The sequence below is a fragment of the Dendrobium catenatum genome, unplaced genomic scaffold (genome assembly GCF_001605985.2).
Source record: "Dendrobium catenatum unplaced genomic scaffold, ASM160598v2 fragScaff_scaffold_146, whole genome shotgun sequence".
Classification (NCBI taxonomy): domain Eukaryota; kingdom Viridiplantae; phylum Streptophyta; class Magnoliopsida; order Asparagales; family Orchidaceae; genus Dendrobium; species Dendrobium catenatum.
Window position 1 is genome coordinate 231,038 of NW_021318608.1, and position 12,467 is coordinate 243,504.

A 12,467-nucleotide genomic window follows, 5' to 3' on the forward strand; every position below is an offset into this window, starting at 1 on the left:
TGCATATTGACAAAATCCCTCATTGTTCTGCAAGAGGGATTTGTTTGAAAAAATCATAAAGATTTTAGGCAAAATTAGTGTCAATGTGAAGCTGTATGGAAACAATGATGAAGGCATTGGGCTTGCCCAACTTTAAAATTCGGTCAAATGCAATAGAAAAGTGTAGTTGATCGGCAAGGCCGACGTCTGACATTCCTCCTACTGAGGAACGAGATTATCTCAAAGCATATGCAATATGGGCTTTGTTATTTTACACATGAAACAGCTGACCCCATATTTAAGAGATGTAATAATAAAAATAGCTTAGTATACACCGGTAGTTGAAGAGACCAAGAGTAAAGGTAGAATAATCAAATGAGAAGCCCTAACATTGAAATCTAATATTGAGAAGCCCTAATATCGAAAGATATTCGAAGAGACTATTTCATTCATCAATGTGTTTACAGAGGGCTATTTTACTTGACCTAAAGGTTATGATAGTTGAAGATATAACATAAAATAATAGGAATTCAAGATTATTATGGGATAGATGAAAAAGCATAGATAGAATGGAAGTAGAAAGACCACAAGTGAAATAAAATTTAAAGTAATTAATAAAGTTGATTTGAGATTAATAAAACATTTAATATTATTAAAATTCTCAATTCATTAAAATAAAGTAATTGAAAGGTTAAGATTATATTTAAAAAAAACCCAAGCCTCGTTTATAATATATATAACATAGATATATGTTATATCACAACTTTTCCTTAATATTATTATAATGTCAAGGTTAAGATAGTATATATTAGTAAGATAATAATTAGACAATCAACATTAATTACTTTTTTTTAAATGCCATATTTTTTTTTTAAGATACAGTAGCACATGAAAGCATTCTATTGCAGAGATTATTCTGTGCAGACATCACATAGGAGAATCGTTTGGTACCGAGTTCAGTATCGAGCGTGATATATTTTTAAAGTGATGTGACACTTTTTTATTAATCTCCGGATCATATTCAAATTTTGTGCCTAATAATTTGACCTTCTATTGACCCAATACTCAACTGTGTAATGTAACCACCATACTAGCAACTATTTATGTTGTTATTATGGCAAATGCTCCTCAGCGGACCCCATAAATTAATTAATTGAAGAAATTCAGCGTAACAGTTGCTTTCAAAAATTTTTCCCACGATCTATAAGACTGCTAACCTGAAATCCTTTCATTCAAGGGAAATGAATAGGGAGCGCAAGAGTGTAGCGAAATGGGGAAGGGAACTTGCTCGAGATTGGCGGAGGCGTGGCAGTGCGGTGAAAGCCGCCTGAACCGAACTATATCACAGAGCCGGGTGGGCTGCTATTTCAAGCTCGAGGCCAGAAAAACGACGTTCACTAAAGAGCTTCGTGCCGGCCTCGCTACCTTCCTCACCATGGCTTACATCATCTCCGTCAACTCCTCTATCCTCACCGACTCAGGTGGGCCGTGCACTATCCATGACTGCACCGCTGACCCGCATATCCAACCCGGCCCAATCCCGGACTGCCGCCTCCAGCGCAACCCGGGCTATGATCGCTGCCTCGCGGAAACCAAAAGCGACCTCGTTGTCGCGACTGCCGCTGCCGCCGCCATCGGTTCCATTGCCATGGGTGTCTTCGCGAATCTTCCCCTCGCCCTCGCCCCCGGAATGGGCGCCAACGCATTTTTCACCTTCAACATGGTCGGCTTTCACGGCACCGGCCCGCTCACCTACGGTGCAGCGCTTGCAGCCGTCATGCTCGAAGGCGTGCTCTTCCTCACCATCTCTGCCCTCGGCCTCCGTGGCCGCCTCTCCCGCCTGATCCCGCGAGGCATACGCCTAGCCTCAGCAGCGGGAATTGGCATTTTCCTAGCCTTCACTGGTCTCCAGGCTGGCCAGGGCGTCGGGCTTGTAGGGCCCAGTGTATCAACCCTCGTGACTCTCTCCGCTGGCGCGCTCGAGCGTCCCGCCTTCTGGCTCGGTGCCGCAGGGTTCGTGCTCGCCGCCTTCTGCCTTGCACGCGGGCTAAAGGGTGGGATGATTTACAGCATCGTATTCGTCACCGTAGTTTCATGGTTCCGTAGGACCCAAGTCACTATCTTCCCTCTTACCCCCACCGGGGAGGCGGCATACGCCCACTTCTGCCGCGTGGTCGATTTGCATAAAATAAAGCGCACGGCTGGGATGGTGGATTTCAAAGGACTGAAAAGCAGGGCAGCTTTGGTCCCGCTGCTCACCCTTCTGTATGTTGACATTCTCGACACGACAGGGTCTATGTACTCGATGGCCGAGTACGCGGGATTCGCGGACGAAAAAGGGGGGTTCGAAGGGGAGTACAATGCGTTTTTGGTTGACGCTGGGTCCACGATCGTGGGTGCCGCAATGGGGACGACGACGATGACTACGTACATAGAGTCGACGGCAGGGATAAAGGAAGGGGGAAGAACAGGGTTAACGTCTGTGGCAACAGCGGTGTGCTTTGTGGCGGCGATATTCTTCACGCCGGTGTTGACGAGCGTGCCGAATTGGGCAGTTGGGCCAGCGCTTGTGATGGTGGGGATGATGATGATGAAGTTGGTTAAGGAGATTGAGTGGGGGGAGGCGAAGGAAGCGGTGCCAGCGTTTCTGACGATGATATTGATGCCGCTGACATTTTCGATTGCGAATGGGATAATTGCGGGGATAGCCGTTCACATTGTGATGAATTTGTATGAATATGGGGAAGTTGCGGCGAGGTGGGTGTGTAGAGCGAGGGTGGCTGTTGGAGAGGGGAGAAATCAGGTGTCCGCAGCAGCTGGGGATGTTCAGGCAGCGGCGGTGCTGCCGCCTGTTTGATGAAACGTCGTGTTCGTTTTCAGTGACTGTTAAAAAAGAAGAATGCTTTTTCTATCCACTATGTGATATGGCCAACGAGCTCCCCATATGCCAACCGCAGTCTTGATAGAGAAATGTAGCGCGTTTAACGTGCGCTAATCTGCGTTGGATGGATGAATCTGAATTGTAATGTTAGGTATGAGTCCATATCAAGGTGGAGAGCCATTTATCTGTTGCTAATATGCTTAGTTATTAGATCTTCCTATGTTTTTTAATTTAAAAATATTTTTATTTTTGGTAAAGGAGATAATTAGATGAAAGGCTATCTTGCAAAAAATTATTCTGTGCGGAATCTGGACGTAGCTGAGCCGAATTTTATTTTTTGGGGGGGGCTTTTTATAGAAGACTTAAAATATATTTATTTATATAATTAACGTTTATTTTTATTATTAAATAATTTATTATTTATTTTTAAAATATTTTCAACTCTATCACTTATTTCTACTCCATTAAGCTAATATGACCTTCTCCGTCTGCATTCTAATTGATTTCCAGTTATAACATACATTACAGGTGTCGATCAATTTTGAAGTAATTGAGACAGATGAAATCTACGCATTCCACGAATTTATAGAGCTGCACTGAAGGAGAAAGAAATAGTTTTTTTCTGTATAAATTGGGGAATGATTGATAATTAACACCGCATTTCGATTTTTTTTTTTTGGAAAATTTGGGGCAGAAGCCCATCTATTACTATAAAAGAAGAGATTACAAGTAAAGAAAAATACAAGTAAAAAGCTGCCTACATAAGCAACAACAAAAACTTATGTAAGCCAAAAAAGAGAATAACCTCAACTATACCCCCTAGTAACCACCCAGTACAATAATAGCAAACCCCATGAGTTAACAAAACGTGGTAGAAGGTAACCGACAGCTGGAAAGAAATTGAAAACAAAAGCTAGAAGACAAAATGATCACAACCAATTCTGGGCGTCAGCAGCATCATGTAGATAAGGGATTAGAATGTCCACAAAGCAGTATGATATTCCCCAGCCAAAAACATAAAGAAGAGCTCCCATGCCCATGATAATCTGGACTCAGAATAATAGAAACCAGTAGGTAGATCATACCCATCCCTGGTTTCCCATGGCCTCCCATGAACCATCCAAGGGAAAGTTCGGGGAGCTTCATCATTGTCCAGATGGGCATATCTGAATATTCACGGGTCAGCAGCCATAGCAGCATAATAAGCTCAAGCGGTGAGACTACAGCCTTTCCAGATATTCCATAGCATTTTTCCATTTCACAATCTTTTCAATCAAGACCCTTCTAATGCAAAAAAAGTAACGAAGTGTGGCATGACGATTTGTTCCCAAAAGTTCTGTCATTCCTCTCTTTCCAAATGAAATAAATCACAGAGGATACCACCAACTTATAAAAAGTTAACAACTCAGAATTCCCATTATACTGCCCATTTAACCAATCAAAAACCTGTAGAATATTAGGCCTAAGCAGGAAATTGTTCATCCCAAGTAATAATTTTCCCAAGATAGCAAAGGAGTAAGAACATTCAAAAAAGATATGGGAAACTGATTCCTCAAACATGTGGCATAAACGGCAAACACTCGGGACATAAATATTTCTCAAACGAAGAGCATCAGCTGTTTTAAGACCCCCAGTCAATGCAAGCCAGGCATAAACCGAAAATTTTAAAGCCTTTCTTTTGTGCCAAATCATCCTATGCCAATAGCAGTTAGGATGCTCAGAATGAAATTCCAGCAAGAAATTTTTAAAGTCGTAGTTCTTCTTATCATACCATAGCAGACAGGGACCCTCTTCACCAATATCATTTATACCCGCAAACAAATCTTTCAAAAATGTTGGAAAAGAATCAGGCAAGATCCAGACATCATCAGAGATAATCGTATTTAAAGCAATATCAGGAATATGATCCCAAGAGGAGCAACCAAATTCAGCCAAATTACGGTTATTGTACCAATGATCCCATTGCACAGATATAGGAGCAGATTTGGTAATTCTAAATTTAAAGCAATGCTTAGCCGAATTAGCAGTAAAGCATATAGATTTCCATAAATTTGAAGCAACAGCCGCAGGAGGCCTCCAAGGAGAGCAATATTTATTAAGCAGCCATGAAGATAAAGGGGACGAACTATTATACAATCTCAAAATCAGAGAGCAGTTGAAAGAGAATTGCAAGGCAGGAATAGAAGAAATACCCAAACCGCCTTTAGAAAAAGGCAGACAAACTTTGTCCCAAGCTATCATATAAAGTTTCTTGTTAGAATTAACATCCCCATAGAATAAAAACCGAGAACTAGTTTTCCTAAAAAATTTATGAATAGCTTTGGGCAAAATGGCACCCCGTATCTAGTATGCTATGGTATTTTGGATCGTAAATTTCAGGTATTGTAATCTGCCAGCTAAGGACAAGAGGTGTGCCTTCCAACCACTAAACTTTCTGTTAAGATTATCCAGCAGAGGCAAATAATCTTCAATTTTAAGTCTGTGAAAAGAAAGTGGAATACCCAAATATGTGATCTTGCTAGCAATGTTATGAATGGAGAGAGCCTGGCATATAGCACTATGATTGTTCAGATGCTTAGGGAACATAATAGCACTCTTATCATAGTTGACATGAAGACCAGATACAGTAGCAAAGTTTTTAAGAATGGAAACCAATAAGCTGCAGTTTTCAAGAGAAGCTTCACCAAAAATTAGGACATCGTCAGCATAAAGCAAATGGGTTAAAGAGAAATCCTTAAAAGAGATCCCCTTGAACCCCCTTTCCTCTAAGAGATTAGAAAAAGCATCCATAACAAGATAGAAAAGATAAGGGCTCATGGGGTAACCCTGCCTGAGACCAGCCGTAGAAGGGAAGTATCCCTCAAGTGCACCATTAAGAAGGACTGAAAAATTAACATCAAATATACATGCTCTAATCCAGCTAATAAACTGACTAGGGAATTCTTTTTGAATTAGCCTAGCAATTAAGAAATCCCTAGAGACAATCAAAAGCTTTCTTGATATCTAATTTAGCACAACAAAATTTCTCTTTACCTCTTTTCCCCGCATGATACAGAATATCAGAAGCTAGTAATATGTTATCAGTGGAAACTCTGGATTTAAGAAATCCAGCTTGATTGTCTTTAACAATGGTGCTCATAACCAGCTTAAGCCTAACAGCAATTACCTTGGCAATAATTTTATAAACCACATTACACAAAGCAATAGGCCTATAATCAGAGATATTGACAGCATTTTTATGTTTAGGGATGATAGCCAGAGCTGTGGCCTTAACACAATTAGGCATATAACACTTAATAAAGAAAGATTTAATAGCTTTGCAAACCACCGACCCAATTATGTGCCAAGAAGACTTATAGAAATGGAAATTGAAACCGTCGGGTCCAGGAGCAGAATCAGAGCAACCCATGAAAACAGCAGCTTTAATTTCCTCATCCAACGTAGGGGCATTAAGAGATTGATGATAATAGTTGGGGACCATATCCCCACTAGTTAAAAACTCTACAGCCAAGTTTTGAGGGAGAATTGGGTTATATAAGTCTTGAAAATACTGTATTATTTTAGAGACAACTTCAGTTAAGTTAGAAGTAGTATCACTAGATAACAAATTGATGACTGAATTTTTACTACTTGTGCGGGACCTAATTTTAGCATACATAAATTTCAAGTAATCTTCCCCAAATTTTAGCCAATTCACCTTAGCCCTTTGAATTATCCAAGATGCTTGAAGGCTGGTAAAATTAGCTAATTCAAAATTACACTTTTTGTAAGCAGAGTTAAAATTCAGGTTGTTGTGATCAGACAACAAAACTTCCAGCAAAGAACTTTGATTATGATGTAAAAGATCAATATGTCTAGTGATGCTATTAGAAGAAGCACATGTTTCCTTTTTAATACCACATTTCAAAGACCTAAGCGTGTGGCAAAGATTAGATAAAGGATTACCAGTAGAAGGCCTAGAGAACCCCTCAATTAGCAAATACTAGAATTAATCAATCTTAGTCCAGTAATTTTTGAAAAGAAAACGATGATAGACCTTAGTGGAGCTCCCAGGATGCAAAATAACTGGACAATGATCTGAGCAAGAGGGGCTTTGAAAGGAGCAATACGATTCAGTGAATTGATTAACCCAGCCATCATTCACAAGCACTCTGTCCAGCTTTATGTGTGTGGGATTGTCTACCCGTTGATTAAACCAGGTAAATTTATAGCCAACAGAGTTAATATCCTCCAGCCCATTATGAAAGATAAAATCGTTGAAATCTTTCAGAGCAGAATGAGTTAAAGAAGAACCACCCAGCTTTTCCAACGCAAATCTACAGCAATTGAAATCCCCCATGATAGCCCAGGGAAATTGATTATGAGGAGCAACTTGGGAGAGAGAGTTCCACAAATCTTTTCGGTCAGACAAGCTATTAGAAGCATAAACAACAGAAAGATGGAGAAGAGGTTGATTAGAGACAGAAATCAAACCAGAGATTAATTGGTCAGTAATGACAACCGAGGTGAAGGATAATTTAGAAGCATTCCACTTCACCCAGATCCTCCCCGAGGCAGAGAGGTTAAAATTATTGCAACTAGATTCATTAGAAAAAAGAGAATGAGATATATCAAAGAACGGGTCAGCCAGAGATTGCAAATGAATCCTATTCTCCAATATGCAAACTAAGTCAAGCTTAAAAGATTGAATAAGGCGCTTGCAGCACAGAACCTTATCAGGTCTATTGAATCCCCTGATATTCCACGTAGCCATTAGTGGAAAAGACATCAGGAATTCTGTTTTGGTTGGAGTTTTTTACCCTGCTTACCCCTTGCAGGTTTTTTAGAATTTTTGGGAATTCAGCTCGGCAAAGCTTTATCAGTAATTTTTTGTGCTTTACCCCTTCACACCTCTTCAGCAGTCTCCTGCTCAGCAATATCATAATCATTCCCAGAATTGTCATTGGGGTCTCTTGCTTCCCCCTCGAAATTTAAAACATCAAACTTGTTAGGAGAAACAAAATTCTTCCCTAATGATGTGGATTTCGATTGGATATTAGTAGATGACGAGGAAGCAGCAGCGTTGGGGGAGTTTAAATTAGGGATGCCCAAATTAAAAGAAACCCCAGTGTCAGGAATAAAAATCCTAGATTGATCCATAGAAATGTCTTCAGAAGTAGAAGGGTTTTTGATAGAGGTGGGGGAATGTGGTTGATATTGGAGAGGATGTCCTACAATAGAGGACGAGAGGTTTTGTATAACAGGGCTGACCTGAGTATTCCCAATATCAGAAACATGCGAATTGATATTAGATAGAGGCATATTCTCCACGAGCTTTGGTTTAGAGGGGGGTCTAGAAGGAGGTCTCCTGCTAGAACTTCTACCTCTGTTAGAAATATGCTCCTTACCAGTTTCCTTCTCTTTATCATTAGAGTCATTCTCTGGCTTTTTAGGGCAAGAAGTAGAGAAGTGCATTAAAGACTTACAGTGCTGGCAAGGAAAAGGACGCCATTCGTATTGCACTCTCAGGCTAACCACTTCCCCATCCAGCGAAACATGAATCTCCTCAGGGTAGGAGGCGTGACAGTCAACAAGCACACAAATCCGGGCATAAGTTAACTTGGTTTTCAGCTCCGTAAGGCTATCCGCAGCCACCAGAATACCTATCTTGCTAGCGATCCTAGAAATCCCCTCAGAGTTCCAGCATGCAAGGGGAAGGTTGTGAATCTTCACCCAGATCGGCACCGTCGCAAAGTCTTCCCTCTGAGGTATGAATTTCGGGTGCCACTTTTGGAGAACAAAAGGTTTTCCCAAAATGAACCAAGCTCCTCTGGTCCAAACCGATTCGAAGTCTTCAGCACAGGAGAAACGGAAGAGAAAAAATCCATCATTTAGGGACAGGAGCTGAACAGAACATTTCAGGTTCCACATTTTTTTGACCGCTGCGAGCAGGGCTTCATAATAGGGGCGTCTTCAAATGGAGTAACCAACCAGACAGAGCTTCCAGTCTTCACCTCCATTGGCCAAGGAATCTCCAGAAAACGGGATGATGTCCGGTTCTAAAGGAAAATGAGAAAACTTGAGGGAGTTTGAAGAAGTGTTCCCTGGGACAAACACTTTATTCCAGCTCTTGGTTAAGGCATAGACCTTTCCACCAGGAGAATTAACAAGCGGAGGGAACTCAGAAGCATGGAGAGCGGCTTCCAAGTAAGGAGGAGAAGAAGTTCCCTCCAGCATCGCCAGAGGGAAGGAGGTTGAAGGGGAAAAGAAGAGAAAAACAGACGGGAGCAGGAAACCCTAGCCGCCGTTTTGAATTTATCATTTCCTCATAAATATATAGCAGATATAAATCTCAAAAACGCATTTTTTTACTACTTAAATTAGGTAAAAATAAGAAAGTCAGCAGCAGGGACAATTCGTCATTCTTTTGTCAACACAAAGGAGAATATCACAAACCACACACTGAAGTGGGAAATGGCGGAAGAGCTAAGAATGTTGTGCTTCATATTGTAAAATTTTTAGTTGCATGTTGGCAAAAAATAGAATTTGTTAAATACATAAATACACATGATATATGATCAAAAAATTATTGGGCATGAATATCGAGGCAACAATCAAATTGGAAGCTTCACAAAATTAAATCTGGGATCATCTGAAGTCTAATTTCAGTAAACTTACAGTCGAACTGAATGTCTCGGAAATATGAACCCAACGACACCAAATTCAACTCAATCCAAGCCCAAACTAGTCCAAATCAAAGGCATGAAGCACATTTGGAAGGTTAAATCCATAATCTGGATTACTGAATAGTTTCTAAATATGACGTGCTTATAGTCGAATTGAGCGGCTCGACCAGAAGAATCCAACGAGCCCAGTATCGTCGAATTTTGATATCATTAGACCATTTAAATGACTGATAAATGGTCCATGATCAAGGGATTTAACATTGGCCATCCACTCAAACCACTCCCAATTTATCCATGATCTTCTTCCTAATTATTGGTCATGCCACTTTCAGAAAATTATAAATAGTCCTCTCATTTCTCTTGAGGGGGGACCCAAGAAAGAAGAGAAGAAGACAAGAGAAGAAAAAAAGAGAAGGAAGAAGAAAAGGAAGAAAAGGAAGAAAAGGAAAAAAAAGAAGAAGCTCATCAACCGCCGACGGAGTTCCACTCAAACTCCAAATGACGTCGGAGTTCCGCTAGACCTTCAAGTGACGTCAGAGTTCCGCCCGACCTCCAAGTGATGCAGAAGTTCCGCCCGACCTCCAAGTGATGCCAGAGTTCCGCCCAACCTCCAAGTGACGCTAGAACTCTGTCTGACATCCGGCTGATGCCAATTTTCTATCTGAACACTAACTGACACCATCATTCTGATATCCATTTGTAACTGATTTTAACTCGAAAGTTGATCATTGTAATATGATCATCCTAAATTTTAGGGACGAGTCAGACAATTGTAACCTAAGCAGACACTTGTGAAATTCTTTCAATTGGGAGTGGACCCATGGTTTTTCCCTTTTCAGAGTTTTCCATATAAAAATCCTGGTGTTTTTTCATCTTTTGTTTGTGTGCTAGATATCCGTGCAACGTTGAGATGAAAATTTTTTAACTCTATCGTCGTGTATATTCTAGCCCGCAAAAAGACAAGATTTAACGTTTAAGTATTAAATTTTCATTTTTTTAATATTTACATATTATATTAATTAGAAATATTTATCTTAGTATGTCATATCATAATAAAAAAGACAATTAAAATTATGCCAAATAAAATAAGTTAGTAGATATTGACCACTTACCTCCACAAAAAAGGGATTTTTACATACATAACACTTAAAACAATTCAAAATACATATATAACACTCAAACTACTATATTTACTAATATAACACCTAAAACTCTTATTTTCATCTTTTATAACACTCCGTTAAGCTCCGTATTGCGTCTTCCATTAATTCGTGCGAGGATTGTCTACTCCATTCGAATCCATCGCTTTCTCCATCGATTTCATCCTATTGGGCAAGGCATGGAACTCGACGCTCATTCTAGCTCAGCAAGGTATGCAACTCGACTTTTTGTTGCGGATTGTCTACCTTCTCAGTAATGAGAGAAGGTAGTGAGAGAAGGTAGTGAGAAAAGGTCTCGGATTTTGAAAGTTTCCTTTCCTAAAATTTAAATTTTAACGTTCCGCTTTTTGTTGCAGTTTTTTTTTTCCGTTGATGGGGATCGACGCGGCGTTCGCCGCCGATCGCCGGATTCCTCTTGACGACAAAATTCAAATCCCTGTTCGTGAAGATGAATTGTCTAGAAGGCAAAGATCTGGTATTCTAAAAATTAATGAGCCTTCAGAAGTGAAGCTGAAGAAATCTCTTATTATTCTTGGCAAAGGTAAAGGAGTATCAATTCAATCTCCGGTGAAGGAATTCAAATCTCCAATTGGTTTAAAGAAGGATTTAGAAGACAATGGGGCTTCGTCTTCGTCTTGTCTGAAGCTGTTTGTGAAAAAATTCAATAATCCTGCAGTCAAGTCAAATTTAGTAGAGAAAGGAATCTCTTTTTCTTAGAAGTTGATGGATAGCTCAGCAAATATTCGTAATAATGCTGAGGTAGACAATGGCCTCACTGTTCCTAGTGATACCTGGTACAGGAAACCGAATATTAAAGTTTCTATCAAAGATAATGATTCCTTCTTATCAGAAGATGGCGAAGCAGTTATGTTGAACGAAAATTGTTTGAGAATTAATGCAGACAAATTACAATTGTCACTGGTAGTAAAGGTATTTGGAGGAAACTATCCGGTCTTTGAAGTTGCTAAAGAGCTTTGACGTCAATGGAGCCAATTTGGGAAGTTCCATATAACTTCTCTTGGGCTTGGATGGACTTTATGTTCCTTTTTTGATAAAGCTGCTGTTGAAAAAGTTTTGGAAGGTGGTCCATGGTATGTGAATGGCCATATTGTGGGCATAGACAAATGGTCCCCAATGTTTTCTCCTACCTCCTTAAAAGGCCTATCATCCCCCATATGGGTTAGATTTCCTCATCTGCCACTGATTTTCTGGGATGAAGAAAATGTGACTAGAATTTCCAGCAAAATTGGAGTTCCTCTGTGGATGGATGGCAATATGTTCCAATGGAGCAAAAGGGAGTATGCTAGAGTCTGTGTTCGTATGCAACTGGATCAACAATTTCCTAAGGGAGTGTGGGTAGAAGGATCCTTTGGACGCTTCTTTCAAAAGGTAGAATATGAAAGAGTGTCCAATTTCTGTTTCAATTGTGGAAAAATTGGTCATCTTGAAGCCAATTGTAAAGATGGGATGCTTTCTAACTGTGAAGGAACTCAAATCAAACATACTAAATCTTTGGACAAGGAAGCTCAGATTTCTTCCAATCAGTCTCAATAAGAAGCAGGTTTAAATAAAGATTATGGGCCATGGATCCTAGTTCAAAATTCAAGGAGAAGGAGGAAGCCAGCTATTATCAAGGAGAAGCCTTTTTTCAGAAATACTAAGAATGTTTATGTTCAGAAAACATTCTTTGAGCCATCTTTAAACCATGTTGCTGCAGAATCCCCCAATGTATCTATTACGGATACTGAGGAAATTACAGAAGCTGATTTGGGTCTTGTTTCT

The 12,467-nt window shown here is 40.1% G+C and overlaps 2 protein-coding genes across 2 annotated transcripts; one reads left to right on the plus strand and one right to left on the minus strand.

Moving 5' to 3' along the window:
• Positions 1-1,249: 1,249 nt before the first annotated feature.
• On the plus strand, positions 1,250-3,072 carry LOC110114363 (adenine/guanine permease AZG2). The gene has a single exon (XM_020847221.2). It carries the CDS (start codon positions 1,250-1,252, stop codon positions 2,834-2,836), a length of 1,587 nt encoding a protein of 528 aa, XP_020702880.1. The 3' UTR covers positions 2,837-3,072.
• A 761-nt stretch (positions 3,073-3,833) lies between these two features.
• Positions 3,834-6,341, minus strand: LOC110114345. The gene is made up of 4 exons (XM_020847196.1): positions 5,894-6,341; positions 5,362-5,742; positions 4,263-5,094; positions 3,834-4,026 (listed from the first exon to the last, which is right to left on the minus strand). The coding sequence occupies exons 1-4, from the start codon at positions 6,339-6,341 to the stop codon at positions 3,834-3,836; spliced, it is 1,854 nt and encodes a 617-aa protein (XP_020702855.1).
• Between the last annotated feature and the right edge of the window lie 6,126 nt (positions 6,342-12,467).